The sequence below is a fragment of the Chiloscyllium plagiosum genome, chromosome 16 (genome assembly GCF_004010195.1).
Source record: "Chiloscyllium plagiosum isolate BGI_BamShark_2017 chromosome 16, ASM401019v2, whole genome shotgun sequence".
NCBI lineage: Eukaryota > Metazoa > Chordata > Chondrichthyes > Orectolobiformes > Hemiscylliidae > Chiloscyllium > Chiloscyllium plagiosum.
This window is the reverse complement of record NC_057725.1, coordinates 50169855-50193255: the sequence shown is the minus strand read 5'-3', so window position 1 is coordinate 50193255 and position 23401 is coordinate 50169855. Positions and strand designations below refer to the sequence as shown.

General features: G+C 38.9%; 1 protein-coding gene across 4 annotated transcripts in view; it reads left to right on the top strand.

Moving 5' to 3' along the window:
* Positions 1-9869: 9869 nt before the first annotated feature.
* The window catches only part of LOC122557888 (transmembrane protein 80-like), a 17480-nt gene continuing 3948 nt past the window's right edge, over positions 9870-23401 (top strand). Inside the window, exons 1-5 of one of the 4 annotated variants that reach the window (XM_043706073.1) lie at positions 9870-9990; positions 13271-13287; positions 16582-16675; positions 16770-16862; positions 22499-22700. In XM_043706073.1, the coding sequence (XP_043562008.1) occupies positions 9975-9990; positions 13271-13287; positions 16582-16675; positions 16770-16862; positions 22499-22700 (422 nt within the window). In that variant the 5' untranslated portion in view covers positions 9870-9974. Of the gene's footprint in view, positions 9991-10381; positions 10545-13270; positions 13288-16581; positions 16676-16769; positions 16863-22498; positions 23291-23401 lie in introns of those variants that run through there. The other 3 variants (XM_043706070.1, XM_043706072.1, XM_043706074.1) reach the window with 3 other exon arrangements.

Below are 23401 nucleotides of genomic sequence, written 5' to 3'. Positions count from 1 at the left end.
AGTTGAAAAATGTGGTGCTGGAAAAACACAGCAGGCCAGGCAGCATCCGAGGAGCAGGAGAATTGACGTTTCGGGCATAAGCCCTTCTTCAGGAATGTTCCTGAAGAAGGGCTTATGCCTGAAACGTCGATTCTCCTGCTGCTCAGATGCTGCCTGGCCTGCTGTGTTTTTCCAGCACCACATTTTTCATCAAAAGAGGTAATGTGCGAAAGGATATTACATTTATTTAACGAGATGAGAATGTGGACACTGTGCATATAATCTCTCATGATAAGAAGATAATTTCATCAAAATGTACTAACTTTTCTCAAAGTTTTATCAGTTATTGTAGCCTTCCTTGGTTAAGGTGAAATTTGATTAAATTATTTAGATAAAGTTATGGTTGTATCAACTGAACTCTCATTCACTAGTGATTGAGACTCACTCCACCAACTTGAGCACACCGCTGTTTATCCCTTTTTCCTGGTTTTGCCTGTACTTTTGCTAAGTTTAAGCCTCATCACATTCTTGTTGCACCAGTGTGATTAATTTTCTTCCTCGTCAGCCTATGCATTTCAAATTTATACCACTATTAGTTTTTCTCCACTGATGAGACTTTTTAAAACTTATTCATGGGATGTGGGCATCATTGACTGGGCCAGCATTTGATGCCCATCCCTAATTGCCCTTGAAATCATAGAGATGAGTAGCCTTCTTGAACTCTTGTCATCTGTGTGGTCTGCTGTTAAGAAGAGTGTTAAGCTTTTGACCCAATTCTAATTTGGTCAACATCTTTGTGAATTTATGTGTACCTGGTAAATTATGTGTGCTACTGATAACTTGCTCAACATGAAATATACACATCCATTTGGTCTGTGGATGATATTTAATTCGACTTTGGTTTCCACCAGTTGACAGGATTTGGCTTTTTCTTAGTAGTTTAACTTGTATTCATCGCAAGTCGCAATAAAGAGAATAAGGCGTCTATCCTTTGTGGCAGAGTTAGTGGATCTATAAGAATTACTGTTTTAATTGTGATATTAGCCAACATGAAGTAAATGATACAGACAGATTTACTCTGTTTGTGTGAAAGCATTAAAATTATAATGCAGAAATTCTTATCTCAGACACATTGTGTCTATAGAGAGCATCATTCGTGAATGTTCTAAGATTGTCAAAAGTTTTTTTCTTGTACTGGAAAGTTTCTTTGAAACCAGAAAATTTTTAAAAATCTTTTTTAGAGGGTGAGAGAATTTTATTTGTATGTATATGTGTATAATATTTATATGCATATACAACTTTCTAATTGTGCTGATTTTCTTAATCACAGAAACATCCTCATTGTATTTCTGGAAAGAAATGTAACGTTTTTTAATAGATTATCTTGAAACTTAATTTGTACCAATTATGTATTTTTTAAAGTTGTATTAGTTTTTGAAAACAATCCACACTTTAAAACAGCTTGCTTTCCAGCAAAATTAAAGTTCATTTTGTTTTACAAATTCTATGTTTGTGTATTAAAATACATTATTAAAAATCTTTTAATTTGGATACGAAACTGGACCTCCTGCTCATCCACTGTCCTAGAAGCAGAACTAGGCCATTCATTGAGATCATTGCTCTGTAAGGAGATTTCAATTATCTGTAAGAACAATAACGTGATAATGGTAGGGTATTTTAACTTTCCAAACATAGACTGGGACTGCCATAGTGTTAAGGGTTTAAATGGAAAGGAATTTGTTAAGTGTGTCCAGGAAAATTTTCTGATTCAGTGTGTTGATGTACCTACTAGAGAAAGTGCAAATCTTGATGTAGTCTTGGGAAATAAGGCACGGCAAGTGACTGAGGTGTCAGTGGAGGGAGCATTTCAGGGCCAGAGCCCATTATTGTATTGGTTTTAAAATAGAAATGGAAAAGGTTAGACAGGATCTAAAAGTTAAAGTTCTAAATTGGAGGAAGGCCAATTTTAGATGGTATTAGGCAAGAACTTTCAAAAGCTGATTGGGCATGGATGTTGCAGGTAAAAGGATGGCTGGAAAATGGGAAGCTTCAAAATTGAGATACAAGAGTCGAGAGTATGTTCTTGTTCTGGTGAAAGGTAAGGCTGCTAGTTGTAGGGAATGATAGATGACGAGAGAAATTGAGGTTTTGGTCAAGAAAAAGAAGGAAGCATATGTCAGGTATAGACAGCAGAGATCAAGTGAATCCTTAGAAGAGCATAAAGGCAGTAGAATATACTTAAGAGGGAAATCAGGAAAGTAGAAAGGGGATGTAAGATAATTTTAGCAAATAGGGTTAAGGAGAATCCAAAGGGATTTTATAAATACATTAAGTACAAAAAGGTAACTCGGGAGACAATAGGAGCTCTCAAAGATCAGCAATGCAGCCTATGTATGCAACTGCAGGAGATTGGGGAGATACGAAACAAGCATTTTGCATCAGTGTTTACTGTGGAGAAGGACATGGAAGATACAGAATGTGGGGAAATAGATGGTGACGTCTTGAAAAATGTCCATATTACAGAGGAAGAGGTTCTGGCTGTCTTAAAATGCATAAAGATGGATAAATCCCCAGGATCTGATCAGGTGTACCCTATAATTCTGTGGGAAGCTAGGGATTTGAGTTCTGGACCCTTTGCTGAGATAGTAGGATCATCAATAGTCACAGGTGAGATGCCAGAAGACTAGAGGTTGTCTAAAGTGGTGCCACTATTTCGAAAGGTGGTAAGGAAAGCCAGGGAACTATAAACCGGTGAGCTTGATATCGGTGGTGGGAAAGGTTTTGGAGGGAATCCTGTGGGACAGAATTTGCATGTATTTGGGCAGGCAAGGACTGATCGGGGATAGTCAGCATGGTTTTGTGCGTGGGAAAGCACTTCTCATGAACTTGGTTGAGTTTTTTGAGAAGTAACGAAGAGGATTGACAAGGGAAGAGCAGCGGATATGATCTATATGGACTTCAGTAAGGCATTTGACAAGGTTTCACATGGTAGACTGTTTAGCAAAGTTAGATCTCATGGAATAGAGAGAACTAGCCATTTGGATACAGAACTGACAAGAAGGTAGAAGACAGCGGGTGGTGGTGGAGACATGTCACCAGTGGTGTGCCACAAGAATTGGTTCTGGGTCCAATCATTTATATAAATGATTTGAATGTGAGCATAGGAGGTATAGTTAGTAAGTTTGCAGATGACACCAAAATTGGAGGTGTTGTTGGACAGCGAAGGTGACCTCAGATGACAACGGGATCTTGATTGGATGGGCCATTGGGCCGAGGAGTGGCAGATGGAGTTTAATTTAGATAAATGCGAAGTGCTGCAGTTTGGAAAGGAAAATCAGGGCAGGACTTATACATTTAATGGTACAATCCTGGGGACTGTTGCTGAACAAAGAGACCTTGGAGTGCAAGTTCGTAGTTCCTTGAAAGTAGGGTCTCCGGATAGTGAAGAAGGCGTTTAGTATGCTTTGGTCAGAGCATTGAGTATCGGAGTTGGGAGGTCATATTCCTGCTGTACAGGACATTGCACACAATATTCCAAAAGTGGCTTAACCAATTCTGATCTCCCTGTGTAGGAAGAATGTTGTGAAACTTGAAAGGGTTCAGAAAAGATTTACAAGAATGTTGCCAGGCTTGGAGGGTTTGAACTATCGGGTGAGGCTGAATAAGAGGCCTGATTTCCCTGGAGGATGAGGCGTGAAGGCTCAGTTAGGGAGCTTGAGAGTTATAAGTTAGTCAGAAAAGTTCTAAAGAGAGGGCTAAGAAGAGCCAGGAGTAGACATGAGAAGTTGTTGGCGGATAGGATCAAGGAAAACCTAAAGTCTTCTCTAGGTATATTAGGAATAAAAGAATGACTAGAGTAAGGTTAGGGCCAATCAAAGATAGTAGTGGAAAGTTATGTGTGGAATCTTAGGACATGGGGAAGTGCTTAATGAATACTTTTCGTCAGTATTCACATCGGAAAAGAGCAACGTTAGTGAAAATACGGAGATACAGGCTACAGGATTAGATGGGATTGAGGTAGACTAAGACGAGGTTTCAGCAATTTTGGAAGGTCTGAAAATAGATAAAACCCTGGGCCAGATGGCATTTATCCTTGGATCCTCTGGGACGCCAAGGAGGGGATTGCAGAGCCTTTGCCTTTGAACTTTATATTATCATTCTCAACAGGAATAGTGCCAAAAGACTGGAAGATAGCAAATGTTGTTCCCTTGTTTAAGAAGGGGAGTCGGGACAACCTTGGTAATTATAGGCCAGTGAGTCTTACTTCAGCTGTGGGTAAGACGTTGGAAAAGGTTATAAGAGATAGGATTTATAATCATCTGGAAAGGAATAATTTGATTAGGGACAATCAACATGGTTTTGTAAAGGGTAGGTTGTGCCTCACTAACCTTATTGAGTTCTTCTAAAAGATGACAACAGGTGGATGAGGGTAAGGTGGTTGATGTGTATATGGACTTCAGTAAGGCATTTGATAAGGTTCCACAAGATAGGCTATTGCACAAAATTCAGAGTTTCGGGATTGAAGATGATTTAGTGGTCTGGATCAGAAATTGGCTAGCTGAAAGAAGACAGAGGTTGGTGGTTGATGGGAAATGTTCATCCTGGAGCTCAGTTACCAGTGGTGTGCCACAAGGATCGATTTTGGGTCCATTGCTGTTTGTCATTTTTATAAATGATTTGGAGGTGCGCGTAGAAGGATGGGTTAGTAAATTTGCAGATGGTACGAAGATAGGCAGGGTTGTGGATAGAGCCGAAGGATGTTGTGGGTAACAGAGGGACATAGATAAGATGCAGAGCTGGGCTGAGAAGTGGCAAATGGAGCTTAATGTGGAAAAGTGTGAGGTTTTTCACTTCGGAAGAAGTAACAGGAATGCAGAGTTCTGGGCTAATGGTAAAATTCTTAGCAGTGTAGATAAGAGAGATCTTAGTATCCAGGTGCATAAATCCCTGAAAGTTGCAGGGATTGATAGGGTTGTTCAGAAGGCATGTGGTGTATTGGCGTTTATTGGGAGGGGTGTTGAGTTTGGAAGCCACGAGGTCATGCTTTAGCTGTACAAGACACTGGTAAGGCTGCACCTGGAGTATTGCGTGTAGTTCTGGACACCACATTATAGGAAGGATGTGGAAGCTTTGGAAAGGGTTCAGAGGAGATTTACTAGGATGTTGCCTGGTATGGAAGGGGAAGGTCTTACGAGGAAAGGCTGAGGGAACCGAAAGTATTTTTGTTGGAGAAAAGAATGTTGAGAGGTGACTTAATTGAGACGGCTCGAAGCATACTCCTGCACCTATTGTATTTGTATGGGGCAGGGTTAGATAGAGTGGGCAGTGAGAACCTTTTTCCTCAGATGGTGAAGGCTAACACGAGGGGACATAGCTTGAAATTGAGGGGTGATAGATTTAGGACAGATATCAGGGATAGTTTCTTTACTCAGAGAGTAGTAGGGTCATGGAACGGCCTGTCTGCAACAGTAGTAGACTCGCTGACGTTAAGGGCATTTAAATGGGTATTGGACATAAATATGGATAATAATGGAATGGTGTAGGATTAATTTTGCAGGTCAGTGCAATATCGAGGACCAAAGGGCCTATGTTCTATGAAACCCACACAGACACGGAGAGAACATGTAAACTCCACACAAACAGTTGCTCGAGGCTAGAATTGAACCCAGATCTCTGGTGCTGGCTACTTTTTTTCTGTTATGCCAACTGGTCTTTTTTTTTGCTTTTGTTAAAAGTTTACTTTCCCAAGTGATTTGCAAAGTAAATGTGACACAACAGGCAAAGCCAAGTGGCATGTACTGGATACAGCAGAGGGACGAAGGAAACATGTCAGTAGGAAGTTACAGACCTAAGGAGAGGCCAGTCCAAGATATGAATGAAGTATGGGCTATAAGCCCAGGAGAAGAAAAGCATACATGGATGGGGAAGAGTTGGTGTGAGTTAAAGCCATGTTTTTGAGAGAAGGATGCAGGCCCAAATTTTTAAAATTAGTAAATACAATAAGAAAGATATCAGCATGTTCAGTTCATGGGGAAAGGTTAAATGAGATTTACTTTTGAATTTAAAAAAATTGGCTATTTGCAGTGTCACCTCAAATACATGGGAAACAATGTGTAAGATTGTCACTTGCGATATGAAGACTAAGTTTGCAAAAGTTAGCTTATGAAGAAATGTAATACTGTACCACATGTATATGATACATACAAGAAATAAAATCCAGTACTGCAAAGTTTAATACATATGGGTTTACAAAATCAGTACAAAAAAAGACCATTCGCCCCTCGCACCTGCTCCCCAATGCAATAAGATTATGCACCCCCACAACCTTTGATTCTATTACTCTTAATTTATCAAAAGAACGTTGCATGATCAATGCACTTTAGAATGATGATTGAAGAAGCTGTATGTAACAGACAAAGTTTGAAAATTAATGGAAATAAACTGGAGATATTTAAATTAATTTTTTTTACATTAGCAACTAAATTGGAAAACTAAATTTGCATTACTCCAAAGCACATCCATTACTGTTTACTGACAATGAGAGGTTGCTGATGAACTTTGCAATAAAGCTAAGCAGACTGATGTATTTTAGAAGTTGATATATTAGTTACTACTGAATCAAAAATCACCAACACCTTCCACTTTAGTGCAGTTCTGATGGAGCGCTGTTGTGTGTATCTGAGGGTGGGGGGGGTGAGGGTTTGGAGGGGAGGAGGAGCATGAGTGACTGACTGTGTATGTGTATATGGGCATATACTCTGGCAGACGTGCTCACACTCTATCAAGCATGCACGTGCACAGATACACTTGGTCACTCATGTACACACACACAGAGACTCTCTCTCACTTCCCACACACACCCACGCATGTGCATACACAAACACATGTAGGTCTATGGGTGAATTTGAACGTGCAGATTTGTATTTGCAGAAACATTCTATTTTGTTCAAAACGTTCACAATCTGTCAGCAGCCAGTAAATGTGACATTTTATAAATTCCTACTTTGGAAATAAAACCAGTCTGACTCCAGCTTGGGATACAGACAGACTGTAACCTCACACCTTTATGCATTGTCTGAACTGAGATGTCATCTTTTTTATCATTGATAAAACATTGTTATCTTGGGGCTGTAACTTGAAAGAAATTCTGGGATTTACATATCAATTAAAACCTGCATCCCCAATTTAAGTAATTAAAGAGTTAACAGCCATCTAGGTTTGTTTAATACATCGCCTCAGTTGTGTGACATTTTGATCTTTTACATGTAAATTCTTTGCCCTGGGTATCATGCCAGACTAGATACCTGACGAAGGAGCAGCACGCTGAAGGGTTGTACTTTCAAATACAGGGCAACCTCGATTATCCAAATGACACGGGCAGTGAGTATTTTGTTCAGATAATCGAATATTTGGATAACTGATCAGAATCAGGTAAATATCTTAAGTTATGATTTGGAGATGCTGTTGTTGGACTGGGGTGTACAAAGTTAAAAATCACGCAACACCAGGTTATATCATAAGACACAGAATTCTGTGTCTTACACTCCACAACCAACTGATGAAAGAGCAGCACTGCGAAACCTCATGCTTCCAAATAAACTTGTTGGAATTTAACCTGGTGTTGTGTGATTTTTAACTTAAATCAAGTTAACATGAACAGGAGTTTGAATTAATTTAATATTTAACCACTTGCACCAGACAGAGACAACTCAGCCAGTGGGAAGACCTCCTTCAGATGTACACCAAGCTGCCACCTACAGCCTCTTCAACCAGACTCTGAGGTCACCTCCTTTCCTCTCCTTTGCTTCTCCTTTGGGTCTCTCTCCTTAGCCATCACCAGCCCTGCGCTTCGTCAACTGCTGCCGGCTGGAAACTGTGGCTTGCACAAATGGTCCCAGGACCGAGACACAAAGTGGATGCAACACTGTCTACCTTCAGGTCCTCGCACAACAATTCCACCCCCTTCTGGAAACCCGTTGCAGGAGCTAGACATGACAGCCAGAGTGGGCGCGAAGTTGCTGAGTTCACTGGTAAGCAGTCTGTCTTGGAAAGAGAGTTTCTGCAGGTAGTGATGGAATCCAGTTTCCAATCTCAAACTTCGGGACCTGAAGATCCTGTCTGGATAAACCAAAATTTGGATAATTGATGTTGGGATAACCAAGGTTGTTTTATAAACCTAGGCTGGTGTGATTTTTAGCTTTGTCCACCCTAGTCCAAAACCTGCACCTCCACATCATAAACAAAGGTGCCTGTGCTGTACATGTTTCCGGTGGAGAGACTTGACCATAAAAAGATAAACCTAGTATATCGCAGCACAAGCTTTAGCTATTATAAATATCCAGACTCAACTCCAGAAGCATGTTCTCATTCTTTCATGCTAATGGTTATTCGCCTTCCCTACGGTTAAAAATCACACAACACCAGGTTATAGTCCAACGGTTTAATTGGAAGCACACTAGCTTTCGGATATCCCAATATGTTCGAGGAGGCGATTACTCTAGGTTTAGTTCCATAGGCAACGGCAACCCTCCGGTATCTGCAGCATGTGAACTGTAATACTGTGTTGCAGATCACGAAGAACATGGTGTAGTTTTTCAGCTCTTGGGAAATACTGAACAATGAAGTGTAACCTGCAACACATTATCAATGAGGATGAGCACCTCACCAAAACCTTCCCCACACCTCCACTACTTGCCTTTAAACAACCACCAAACCTCAAATAGATCATTGTTCGTAGCAAGCTGCCCGGCAATCAGGACAACTCCATACAACACTGTCATGGTAGGCGCTGCAAGACGTGTCAGAGTGTGGACATAGATACCACCATTACGCTTGGGGACACCTCCCACCCTGTACATGGCAGGTACTCATGTGACTCAGCCAACATTGTCTATATTATACGTTGCAGGCAAGGATGTCCGGAGGCATGGTACATTGGGGAAACTGAGCAAAGGCTACGACAACGGATGAATGGGCACTGTACAACAATCAACAGACAGGAGGGTTCCCTCCCAGTTGGGGAACACTTCAGTGGTCCAGGACATTCAGCCTCGGACCTTCGGGTGACCATCCTCCAAGGTGGACTTCGGGATAGGCAGCAGAGAAAAGTGACCGAGCAGAGGCTGATAGCTCAGTTCGGTACCCATAGGGAGGGCCTCAACCGGGACATGTCACATTACAAATAACCACCATTGCACTATACACACACAAACAGGCACTCCTATACACATGGGGACACAGATACAGAGACGCGCACACAGACACCCACACTCAGACATGCACCCCGCACAGACTTAAGACACTCTACACTCACTACACACACACATATACTTTCTCACACTCACAACCCCCAACCCAGACACACACAGAGACAGACAAAGACCCACATGCACACACATATTTTGTGGGGTGAATTTGTACTTGCAGGGTTACATTGTACTTTGATCAAAAATTGCATGAATTTATGTAAAACTCCGTTATCTCACATTTTAGATTAGAATCAATCTAAACTTCATGGCATAGACAGAGAACACAGGGGGCCAACACCTTCAACATATTGTCTAGCTATCACCCATTGTTAACAGCTAACCTGAGAATGCAACTTTAAAAAAAAGTGTTTTGTGATTTACACATGAAAGAAGTGAAACTATCACTGTATTCTAACAGATGAAAGGCTTAACAGACAATCAATTTTTCAATGTATAATTTCAGTTACATCACTGTAAATGTTTGCTATAAATTCTGTGCGTTAGGATTGAGCCCTCTACTATCACCTGATGAAGGAGCGTTGTTCCGAAAGCTCGTGTGCTTCCAATTAAACCTGTTGGACTATAACCTGGTGTTGTGTGATTTTTAATTTTGTACACCCCAGTCCAATACTGGAATCTCCAACTCATCCCTTCGGTTAGGGGGCGATCTTCCAACAGTTTGAGGTAACAGTCTGACGTGATCGTGCACAGAATGATGGGATACTGGAGGACCCGTCTGTCGAAGGCATGGTGTTACGGAAAGGTGAGGGAGCAATGAACGCGTTGCTATCGCAACCAAGTCCTCTTCATCTCCCCAAATAAGTTTTCCATAATAAGATTGAGTTATAATTTTGGATTTGTAAAATACTTTAAGTTTTAATTTTACGGAGATCAACTTCGCTCATTATGAAATTAATTGTTTTAAGGCATTTCAAGTTTTTGTACAAATGTGAACGTGGGGATTCAGCTTATTCATATAACAGACTAATTTAAAACAGAAGACTGTGCACCACCCCAAGCCTCCGATATCCCAATATGTTCGAGGAGGCGATGACTCTAGGCTCTAGTTCCATAGGCAACGGCAACGGCAACCCTCCGCTATCTGCAGCATGTCAACAACGCTTGAGAATTGTTTTGACTCCTCTGATAACTGAGAGGGGTGGGAAAGGGGGAGAGAAAACCTCGTTGTCATTATGATTAACTGGTTGGTGAAAATTACACCAACGGGATAGGATTCAGTTCACGCAGCGGCTGAAGTTCTCATGAAGAACTCTTTTTCTCAATTTATCCCTTACCTGAGATGTGGTGACCCTCAGGGTAAGTCATCTCCCTCTAATGGGAGAACAGCCCTATGGTCTGGGAAGACTGTGGCGACTTTACCTTTATAAACCTCGGTAAATATTTTTGGAAATGGCAAAGGAAACAAAATTGGCAGACCAGAGGACACAAAGAGAGCTCTAATCCAGAATCCTATTTGTAAATTTCTGAAATAAAGCTGTCTGGTTGAGGTCCTGTTCTGTGAACTTAAAGAAAGCTAAATTTTGTGGTATGAGGCATTCATTGGCTAGGATAAACTGGCTAAGAATACTTAATGGGTTGATGGTGGGTTGTAAATGGCAGACACTTAAAGAAGACATGGATGAACTTCAACAATTGTACATCCCTATCTCTGGTGTAAAATGGATGGTAGCTCAACCATGGCTAACAAGGAAAATCAGGATAGTGTTGAAATCAAAGCACAAGCATATAAATTGGCAAAAAAAGCAGCAAACCCAAGGACTGGGAGAAATTTAAAATTCAGCAGGAGGACAAAGGGTTTAATTTGGAAAGGGAAAATAAAATATGGAAGCAAGCTTACGGAAAACATAAAAACTGACTGCAAAAGCTTCTATAGATATGTGAAGAGAAAGACTGGTGAATTCGTAATGGACAACAAACAGATGGCAGACCAGTTGAGCAAATACTTTGGATCTGTATTTACTAAGGAGACACATATAACCTTCAGGAAATGCTTGGAGACAGAAGGTCAAGCATGAAAGATGAACTGAAGGAAATCCTTATTAGTTAGGAAACGGTATTGGGGAAATTAATGGGATTAAAACCTGATAGGTCCCCAGGGCCTGATGCTCTGCATCCCAGAGTACTTAAGGAAGTGACCTGAGAAATAGTGGATGCATTGGTGATCATTTTCTAGTATTCTGTAAGCTCTGGAAATGTTCCAGTGGACTGGAGGGTAGCTAATGTCACCCCATTCTTTAAAAAAGGTGGGAGAGAGAAAATGGGGAACAAGAGACCGGTTAGCCTGACATTGATGGTGGGGAAAATACTGGAGTCGATCTTTAAGGATGTAATATCTGAGCATTTGGAAAGTGGTGACTAAATCGGTCCTGATCAGCTTGAGTCACTAAAGGAAAATCAAGTTTGATAAAACTTCTGGAATTTTTTGAGCAGTAGAGTGGACAAGGATGAATCACTAGATGTGTAACCACAAGAGGTTAGTAAGGAAAGCTCATGGTATCAGAAGTAATGTATTGACATGGATAGAGAACTGGTTAGCAGACAGGAAGCAGAGAGTTGGAATAAACGGATCCTTTACAGAGTGGCAGGTGAGGTACAGTAGAGTTCAGTGCTGGGACCCCAGCTGTTCACAATACACATTAATGATTTGGACAAAGTGAATGCAATATATCCAAACACAAGAGGGTGACATGTGTGCTGTGAGGATGATGCTAAGAGGCTACAGGGCGACTTGAACAAATTGGCTGAGTCGGCACATACTTGGCAAATGCAATATAATGTGGATATCCATTTTGGTTGCAAAAACAGAAAGGCAGATTATTATCTGAATGGTCGCAGTTTAGGAAAAGGTGAGGTGCAACGATACCTGGGTGTCATGGTGGAATAGTCGCTGAAGGTTCGTATGCAGGTGCAGCAGGCAGTGGGGAAAACTAATGGCATGGTGCCATTCAAAGTGAGAGGATTTGAGTATTGGAGTAAGAATGTGTTGCCACGGTAATACGGGGCCTTGGTGAGGCCACACCTTGAGTATTGTGTGCAGATTTGGATTCTCAGTCTGAGAAAGGATATTGTTGCTACTGAGTGAGTCCAGCGAAGATTCACTGATTCCCGGGATAGCAGGACTGACATATGAGGAAAGACTGGATCAAGTGTGCTTGTATTCACTGGAATTTAGAAGAATGATGGGGGGAGTCTCATAGAAACATATAAAATCCTAATGGGATTGGACAGATTAGATGTGGGAAGAATGTTCCCGATATTGGGGAAGTCCAGAACTAGGAGTCACAGTCGAAGAATAAGGGGTAAGCCTTTCAGGACTGAAATAAGGAAGAATATTTTCACTTACAGAGTTGTGAACCTGTGGATTTCTCTCCCACAAGAAGCCATTGGGGCGAGTTCATTAGATATATCCAAGAGGGAGTTTGCGGCTAAGGGGATCAAGGGGAATGGAAAACTGAGATTGCATGATCAGCTGTGATCATATTGAATAGTGGTTAGGCTCGAAGGGCCAAATGGCATACTCCTGCACCTATTTCATATGTTTGTATGAGGCAAGTTGAAGGACAGTATACAAATTCACATACAGTACCCAATACCCTCTTTCCTAGATGTTCCTCATGATCATTGCAGTACAAAGGAAATTACATCAGACATGAACCCTTTCCTAATGTGCAAAAAGATAAATCCAGAGATATTTGCAGCATGTCAATGAGTGAAGCGACTTGCTTGAAGAAAATTATTTTCTGAAAAAGCTCAAGAAAAATGCGAGAGTCATTATAATATTCATACAAGACTAACTTGATTTAAAGCAATACGTTTTGCATTTGGAGCTGAAGAACAATAGAATGGTCTTTGGTTATAGGTTTGCTATTGGTGACGTTACTGAACAGTTATGATAAATTTAAAAATGTCGCATGAAGTGCATTGGATAAAGTGTATTAACAAACTATTTCTTTTCATTTAGTATTTTGGTACTAATCAATATCAAATGCAAGTTTTACACTTTTATTTTCTTTTTTTTACAGTGAAATCAGCTGCTGTTGTATCCTTTGGAATATGTGTTGAATAATATGTGCAACCATGTGCCATTATGAAGTGTTATCTTGTAGTACAAAACATTTCTCAAAATTAGGAATTGTTATACAATATATATTCTACAATTTGCAAAGACAATTAACATTTCGGATTAGTGGGGGTGATTGAAAGAATCTACTGCTGTGTGAATTAAGGGGAAATTCTTTGGAAGGAATACGTTCTATCTTTCAGACTTTCACTTTGTCTTTCTGCATTTTCTTGACTTCACACATCTTTAAGTAATATCTTTTTCTCTCAGTTATTGTTTCTTTCTTATTAAATCTTGCAGTCTTTATTAATCCCTGTGATGTGAGTTTCCCTACCTTTTATGATGGTGATGGTAATGACATTAGTTTGAAACTCCCCATAGCAGAAATTTGAATAGAATTTTTAAAAATCTGCAATTAAAAGCTGGCTTAATGGTGTCCGTGCGATTGTCAATTGTCGTAAAAACTAAGCTGTATCACTAATGACCTTCAGGATAGAAAATCTGTCATCCTTACCTAGTTTGACTTGCATGTACCTGTAGACACATGGCATACTGGCACAGTGGTTAGCACTGCTGCTTCAGAATGCTAGAGACCCAGGGTCGATTCCAGCCTTGGGTCACTGTGTGGAGTTTGCATGTTATTCCCATGCCTACATTGGTTTTCTCTGGTGCTTCAGTTTCCTCCCACAGTCCAAAGATGTGCAGAATGTATGGATTGGCCTTGCTAAATTGCCTCCTTAGTGTCCAGGGATGTGTAGACAGGGTGGATTAGCCATGGTAAATGGTCGAATAATGGCTGGATGGGCTAATTGCCCTTTAACTGCACTGTACTATGATTCACTGTGGTTAACTCTTAACTGTCTCGGACAATTATGAATGTGTAATAAATCCTGACATTGCCACAATGTGCACATTCCATGAGTGAACTTTTAAAAATCTTGGCAAGGTTAGCATTGGTTGGATTTCATAATTGTCTTTCAAAAGGTGATTCTGAGCTGCTTTAATGAACTAACGCAGTTTGTTTAGTGCAGATACTTTCACAGTGCTGTGAAGGAAGAGGGAGTTCCAGAATTTTGACCCACCCACTTCCAGCCAGGGAAGAAGCCTTAGAAAATTGCTGCGGCGCATGTTGACAACAGTATACTGCTGTCACTGTGCACTAGTAGCGGAGTTGGGGGGGGTGGTAAGTGAATTTTTTAGGTGATAGTTTGGATTCTGCTCAAGTAGCCTGTTTTATTCTGGATGATAATTTAACTTGTCGGAACTGTACTCATCCAGACTTCCAGAAAGTAATTGTCACATATTTCATGAGTGCGTTATATATGTGTACAGGCTTTGGGCAGTGAGGAGATGAGTTCATTGCTGCAGAATTTCCAGCTTTTGAAATGTATTCATACTCATGTATTCACAGTATTTCTATGGCTGGTCCAATTAAATTCTGTGCAATGGTGATCTCCAGAATATTGAATGTGGGGATTCAGCAATGCTAATTGATCCCACAGTCAGGGTAGTTGTCCACCATTTTGCTCCAAAGGATTATTTTGTTTGTGTAAACCTCAGAATCCTATTGGATTTTCAGGAGGCTTAACTTTTTACCAGTTTCCCATAATATCTATTTTGCTACCTGACATTTGTTTATTTTTGAGAAGGGCCTTGGAACATTTATTAAAGGAGCTATATAAATATAAGCTATTGATCCTTTCTAGTTCATGGCGACAGACTGATGGAGTATGGAGAGTCAAACCCAATCTTGCTGCTAGCTGATGCACTTCCCACCAGGGCCATTGTACTGAGAGGGGGAATCTTGGCTGCTCTCTTTTCCCCGCCTCAAAACAGTAAAGCTAAGATTGATTGTAGCAACAGGTCTGCCAACTTGGTTAATAAACTTTAACTAAGCACAGACTTAAGACTAAACTTCATCCTCCCTGCTGCACATGGTATCCACGCATGGGGATTCATTTATTCATTACACTATCACAGACATGTTATAGTGCAAAAGGCAGCCATTCAACCATTGTGATTTCACTGGCTCGTTAAATGAGCATCATTACCTAGTATCTAATGTCTGTTTTGTCCCCCATCCCTTGCACATTGTTTTTATCCAAATAATCATCCAACATCCTCTTGAATGTTTCAATTGAACCTGAATCCACCACAGTCTGGTCAGTGCATTCTGTACCTTAACTACTCACTGAGTGAAAAAGATATTCCTCACTTCACCTTGTTTCTTTTGGAGATCACTTTTAAGTCTATGTCTTTGTTCCTTTACAAGCGGGAACAGTTTCTCCCCATCTACTCTATCAAGCCTGCTCATGACTTTGAAAACTTCGAACAGATCTCACCTTGTCACCTTTTGCAATTTTTGTATTTAAAATCTATAGTATTAAGTGCAGATACTCTTTGATAGATTGATTGAACAGTCTCCTGCCTGAAATTAATATTGACATCCTATTTTAAAGAATGCAGAATTGAATTCTTAGCATTTTTGACTAAACTAGGGTATAAGTATGAGATGATATTTCATTGTGACATTATTACAAGGACAAAAGTTTTTCAGTCACTGGTGGTTTAGTACTTTTGTATGAAAGGTGCTGAGAACAGTTTATAATTTGAAGCAAGTTAGATTACCTTGTTTTATCAACTTTCTCAAAATTGCATTATGTGCACATGAACAAGGCCAGTATTTATTGTCTCCTCTTTAGTTGACATTGAGAAGGTGGTAGTTGGCATTTCCTATTGTGAAGATGCTCACAACAATGCTATTGGATAGAAGAGCCACTGACTACCCAGAAATTTTGACAATCCAGTGAATTCACAACATGGACTGACAGTAGGATGGAAGCAGAGTTTAGGATGGAATCATGCCTTTACTTGACTTCTGAATTTTGCTGTTTGGTGATGAAAATTCAACAGAAATCCAAACAAATCAATTGTTAAACTGTGCATTAACTGAGACCTTTTATGTCTTGTCAAGTTGTAAAGCATTTTCTGCACTTAGGTTTCTGATTTCAATTCAGACAATATGCAACAGAATTTTTCCCAGGAACATTCACTGGATTATAATTTTTCTTCAGTCATAAGTCTGGAATTATTTGGGAAAATTGTCTTCTGATTTAAAATTTAGACCTTAGTAATCCAATTTATCTCTTTATAATTTCCAGATGAAAATCAGAAAATAGATGAGAACCTGGGATACAGACAATCTTAGAGGATCAAATATCATAATATTCATAGTTTTTGTTGCAACTGTAGTCCTTAACTAGATTGCAACAGCTTTCCTCCATCCCTCTCCAGGTGGTTTTCTACTTCAATGTGTTTTATTATTCTTTTTATTTTCTCGCCACATTGCTAATGATTATCTACAAAAGTAAGGTTTACACGTTTAAGTATTTCTTACAACTATTTATAATCATGACATTTAAAATACGAAGTCCAGCAATTATCTTCTTTTCATGTTTCAGGTCAGGTATTCAGTTTTCCAGATGGTTACCTGGCTGTTGATCTGAGTCTTCTGATTCTCATGTTAATTCTGGAAGTGATAAGGCTATACTTTGGTAAGATGTTGTGTTAAGTTATAACCTTTTTGATCCTCTGTGGTGTTACGACGGGTAGCCTGGAATTAAAGCATGGTAACAATTTTTATTGGAGCTTTATTTTGTTTGATAGATCAATTATCCAAATGTTGAATTAAGCAGCAAAATACCTTGAGAGATTTACCTGGATTTATGCAAAACTATAGTTTAGCTCAAACACAAGTTTGCACATATCTCTTTTCCCAATCCTAAAGACAGCCCTCCGTGGGGAAAGAACCCAGCTTTCTTTTTTCTCACACTGCCCATCACAACAGTGCAACAATAAGAAATCAAAAAGGGAAAATAAGGGAGGTAAGAAGAACCCAGTTGTGTTTTAATAATCTTGTTCAAACATTTATAACTCACCACAATAATACTCAAATTATACATATTTTAAATCAACCTGTCATGACCCACTTCATGATGGGACTTGAAACCAGACCATCTGGTCCAGGGGTAGGGACACTACCACTGTCACAAGGGCCCTCAAAAGCATGAACTAAATTACAAAGTCCAATGAGCATTACCTGTTCTCAATCAACTTTGTAGCTGTTTTGATTGGACCTTGAATCTGCATTTCTAACAGTCACAGTTTAACCTCACTTGATTTATAAGTTGCGTGCTTAGAAATTCTGAGGTCAGTTTGGAACTAATTGTTATGGTTGAAGTTTCCCAAGATTGTTTGCATCCCTGCAGGAGAATGTAAGTTATATAATTGAAGAACAACTGGATTGAATTATTTTATAGTTTTTTTTCTTTTTAAAGAGGAAATTGCTGTGGATCACCTTTGAGCCAATCAAGTTTCAAATATGTTTGCATTGTGTATCAGGGTAATTCTAGCTTTGAGTTTTGATAGATATGCACAAAATTTAATAGTTAATATGAATATTAGCAGATTTACTATTGCATTGTTCATTGCATATAAAAAAAGATATCATACCATGTGATAGATTTGTCAGAACTCCAGTAACTGGTTTAGTCTGTATGTGTCTTTGTATTGCTCAGTGTTTTGAGGATTAAGTTCCATATGTTTATCCAGTTTTCAGTGGAAACTGTAGATCAGTGGCTTTAATCATCTTTATATTTTTATTAACTTTGATAAATTCGATTTTTTTTCAGGAAATAAACTTTATTTCAGGTAGCTAGTTTTATAAACTGATAGTTAAATGCTTCATTATTTTCCTAATCATCGAAAAAGGAGTGTCTTTCTAAAAATAATTGGTAGTTGAATTCTCAAGACATGCAAGTTTGCCTTGAGCAGGGTGTTTTACCATTTGAAGAAATGCTTATGTTATTCCTTGTAATGAAAATCTGGGTGTGGATATCATGTAATTGAAGAATCCAACACAGCTTTATTACAGCTAACTATTATGTACAAACATTGCATTTCTCAGGTACTTCGTGTTTGGGCTGTTTAAACTATTGGATGACATCTGAGCAGCATGCTTCCAGCAGTGTGTCATGTTCAAGTGATTTCAAGATAAAACGTTCTGAGGCTTTTATATCCTCAGGTTACATTCTGTGATACAGTGAGGGTTTCATGAGGATGTTATTAAAATTATACTTAGCTTGAGAAAAAGCACAACAAGAAGTATACTTTTAATATTTTGAGAAGCCATTGTACAATTGATTGCATAATATCAGCAAATGGACTGCATTGGTATATCAAGGTTTCTTGGCACATGGATTTATAATTTCTGCTAACTTGATTGATTTTAATGAGGGCATTATTTATGCTACAACTTGCCTTAGCACAAGTAATCTAAGAAAGGGAAAAATTCCAGCTCTGTATTAGTTTAGGATATCTGGTCATTATGGACAAGTTGGATCGAAGGGTCTGATTCCATGCTGTGATCACTATTGAATTCTATGACTCTATGATCACCATTGAATACTCTAGGTGGCTGCATCAACAGCTTTTATTGGGTGACGAGGAGAATATAGCTGTGATTGAGAGTCCATACGAAGCGAGTTTAGAGATTTTGTTTTCACTGCTAATAATATTCTCAAACACCTATAAAGGAGAAAAATGCTGAAGAATTTATCCATGCCTACAATGCCAAAGGATATGCTACATGACGAACATATTTAGTCAACTTGAATAGCACAACAATCCCAAATTATTGGTTTCAGAGGCTATTGTATCAGAACCAGGATTCAGTTGTCAAATGAAGACATTGGAGAGTTTATCATAGTCTAAAAACAGTCCATTCATTGTAATTTTAGAGTTTCAAGAGAGCATTGTGAGGCAGATTTGTTTGTGGTATAACAAAATAAAATGCATTTGTTAAAACTAACTTTTAGCATTGCTTGCGAAATAGCATTGTCCGTGGACATGGCAAAATGTGACTTAAGTGAATAAGCTACAGTTGAGTAAACAGAATGTTCCAATGACAGCAGGCAATAGTAGTAAAGACTAATGAAGTGGTACTTAGGACAACATTGAACACAATTGTTGATATGTAAAGATAGAGTACTACAACTCCAAAAAGAGTTACCTCACAAAGGCATGTCACAAGAAGGTTAACAGAAACTATATTCACTATATTTATGTTGCTCAACATCTACAGAATAAGCACAAGGATATTCAGTGAATGTTTACAGGGCATAATGATCAATGTACTTTTGGATGGAGCTCTGGTAAACATGGAGGTCCATGCTTGTGCATCATGTAGTATGATTTCTGAGACATTAAATTATCAAACGTTGAGTCCACTGGAAAAATAGTAAATAAAACAGTTATGAAGAAAAGAAAAATCCCATAATTAAGTGTTTCAATTTCCCGTCACATAGTGAGTAATGATTGTTACATCAATAGACCAATGATACACAGTGAATAATCATATTGATGGTGTTATGAACAATGGAAATCAATTACTTTTACCAAATATGGTTGGAGAAATCCTGAATTTATCCTGAGATTTGCAATTAATAAAGGATAGGACATACCAATAATTTCAAATCTAAATTGTTCTTGGTAACACCATTGATAGCATCGTCACTGGACCAGAAACATTAACTCTGATTTCTCTTCACAGATCTGCTGAGCTTTCCCAGCAATTTCTGTTTTTGACTCTGATTTACAGCATCTGCAGTTCTTTCCATCTTTACGTTTTCTTGTCTATTGTATAAGCTGTACATTCCAGAGACAGACTCACTTCTAATCTTATTGATCATTCTGAATTGTCGTAACTTTTTACCTTTTGTCTTTTATAAATATCGAGTTTCATACAATTTATTTAAGTGATTTTATTTACCACCTACTGAATACCTATGATTTCCCATTAGAACACAAACTATCTGTTATTGCTTTGCTCACGAACACAGCAAATTCACAGTACAAGGAGAAATAAATAAATTAAACATATTCCTTACACAACAGTAGAGAAGAGGCTGCCTATGGTACCTCTGCAACCATGAAAATGGCTAGTGAGTGTGGCAGAGCCTACATATTGATTCAACAGAATTTTAAGGGTTGCAGCTTCATTATAATAAATATTCATTCAAAATGATATGAATGGTTTTGATTATTTGAACAACATCCAGAAAAACTGTTGATGTTCTGCATAATATCTCTGCTGTTTCTGGTTCCAGAGGAAAGTTTTCAATAACAGGTTTCAGTTTAACTCTGAAAGGAAGTATGTCATTTCACTGGAGGTAGTTCAAAGAAGGATCACTAAGATGATCCTTGATATGGTAGGAAATGTCTTGAGCCTAACTAAGTTGGGACTGTACTCATTGGAGTTTAAAAGAATGAGAGATGATCTCATTGAAATATAGAATTCTAAAGGGGCTTGACAGGGTAAATGCTGAGAGGATGTTTCCCTTCATGGGAGAGTCTAGGACCAGAGGGCATAGTCTCAGAATAAACAGGTGTCAATCTTAAGACTGAGATGAGGAGGAATTTCTTCTCTTAGAGGAATGGGAGTCTTTGGAATTCCTTGCCATGGGTCCTTGTGTATATTTAAAGCTGAAACAGATTGATCAGTAGCTGAGCTTGGCTGGAAAATTACTTGCATATTAGTCCTTCTGGGAGCTTTCCACTTCATTTAGGGTCATAGAAGCATGCAACCTTTTCTATTTGATCATGATGCAATATATAAGGAAGATGTATAATTTTAAGGAACCATTGATCAGTCCTGACCTGCAAAGTCACATCTTTCCCTAACTCTTGCTAAGCAATAAAATGGTTAAAATAAAGATTATGGAAATAGTAGACTTAGAATTCCAACAACGAAAGTGTCAAACAAGCTGTAATGACTCTTCTGCCTCTCTGGGGTAGTGCACTAGAAATCAATTCCTGCTATTTCCGGAATCAACACAAAAATTAAATGTGCAAAATCCCCAAACTTCCTGATTTTCAGACTGATTGATAGAAAACATAGACAAGGTTTCTGTACTTAAAAAAAAATCACTTTATTACAGCAAATTATATTCTAGCTACATGTAAACTGTACAAATTAAAATTCTAAATCCATTATAAACTCTCCCTTGCGCACACACACGCACAGACACAGACATTAAGGGATAAAAGATATGAGCCAAAGGAAAAGTGGAAAAACAGTTTCGTAGTTTTGTATGCAAAATCTGTTGGGTTGGTTCTTGCTGATCTGAACATTTTTCTCCTCAACATTTTTCTGGTTGTGAGAGACACCTAGGGAGGCTGCTTCTCTTCTAAAGGGTTTCCAACTTACCTAATTCAAAGGCACGACTTGCAACAGCTGATGAAGGAATGATAAGCTTGTTTTCTTCAGGTTTAATGTGACTCATTGCAACAGAGAGATTTTGGCTTTTGCCTACCTCTATCTTATTCACAGCCCAAGTTGTTCAGCTACTTATTGGTAGGTAGAGGACCTTTATCATGAATAAGTGTCCACTATTCCACAGCAACTAGAAGCTTTAGTTGTAAACAACCTTGGACTCCAGCTCATTGCTGGAACTTGCAATTACACACACTGAGGTCAAAATAGATATTAAATTAGTGGCTTTCAAAACATGTAGCCACTTTGTAAATCTCTGGTTTTCAAAACAGTTCTTTCTCAAATTAGACCATGATTTTAATAAGTACAAAAATAAAAATACATGGGTTTTTTACATATTGATTTTACATTTTGCCAGTATCATAGTACTGTAGAGTAAAAATAGTGTGATAAACTGGGGTAGCACCTTGCATAGCCTATGTTTTTTGAAAATATATAATCGAACAATTGCATCTGTGCTTGACTTTTGAAAAGTCAATATTTACAAATCCACCTGTTTCATTAGGATCAGGAACTTTTCCCTTCCCTAGTTCATCAATGCTGAGATAAATCATGCTCCAAATTTGAAATGAGGTCAGTTAGCACAGGCATAATTCGAACCTGAAACCATTCGGCCATGTGATTGCTTCAGGAATTGTTTCTGATAGAGTTGATTTTGTATGTGACCTTGAAAGGTCTCCACAGTTGAGGTGTTAAAGCTGTACTGAAGAAATCTTAACTCTGTTTCTCTCCACAGATGCTGCCAGACCTGCTGAGTTTTCCTACCAATTTTTTTTTTGTTTCAGATTTCCAGCATCTGCAGTGCTTTATTTTATTGTTTAGTGTTAAAGCTTGTTTAAATCTCTGTCATTTCCCCAGGTTTTAAAGGTAACCTGACTGAAGAAGAGGTTCCGATTGTTACTAGCCTGGTCCTGACGATTGGAAATGTGATGCTTTCTCTGTACTACTTGTTGTGGCAGACCTATGTGCTGAAAGCAGATGTAATAATAAATGCACTTCTCCTGGTAACCTATGGATTGGAGGGGATTTTGGCCATAATTGCTGTTTCAGCTCTTACCAGGTAATCTGATCAACAGTCAGTGATATTGAGAATAGTGTTAACTATTAATTGTCACTCACCAGCCACCCCCCGCCCGTAGTGAAAGTATCCCTACTGATTTCAATAAGGATCTTTTGAGTGTTAGATTCCTGGTAAAAACTGTAAATGTAGTAAAATATTCTGCAATCATTTTAATATGCCTTAGGTGAGGATTGTGAACATGAAGTTTCCATTTTGAATATCAACTTTAGAATACTAAGTTTTTAGCTGTTGAATAAATATCCTCTTTGCTGCTTTACAAGATTGCATACAGAATGGTTAGATACAGTACTGCCAGGTTACAAATATAAGTGGTTAGATGCAGAATAAAACATCTTCAATGATAAAAATAAAACTTCAAATTTGGCTTCAAGATGACTTAAGTTGACAAAATTCTAATTCAATCCAGCTTCAGTAGGTATTTGCTCCATAGATTTTGCATTTCACAATTCTTCACTCTCTACCTCCTGAATTTCTATCACCTTCACTCCCACTCCACACATTCCTCTATCCACCCTCTCCCCTGCCTCTCTTTTCCAAACTTTCCTCTCTCATTCCATCCCTCTCCCTCTGTTCTGTTCTCTTCTCCTTACCAGCCTCAACTCTTCTCCTCTCCACTTCTTTCCATTCCCTCCCCTCTTCCTCCATCCCTCACACTTCTCTCCTGTCCTCCTCCTCCCATA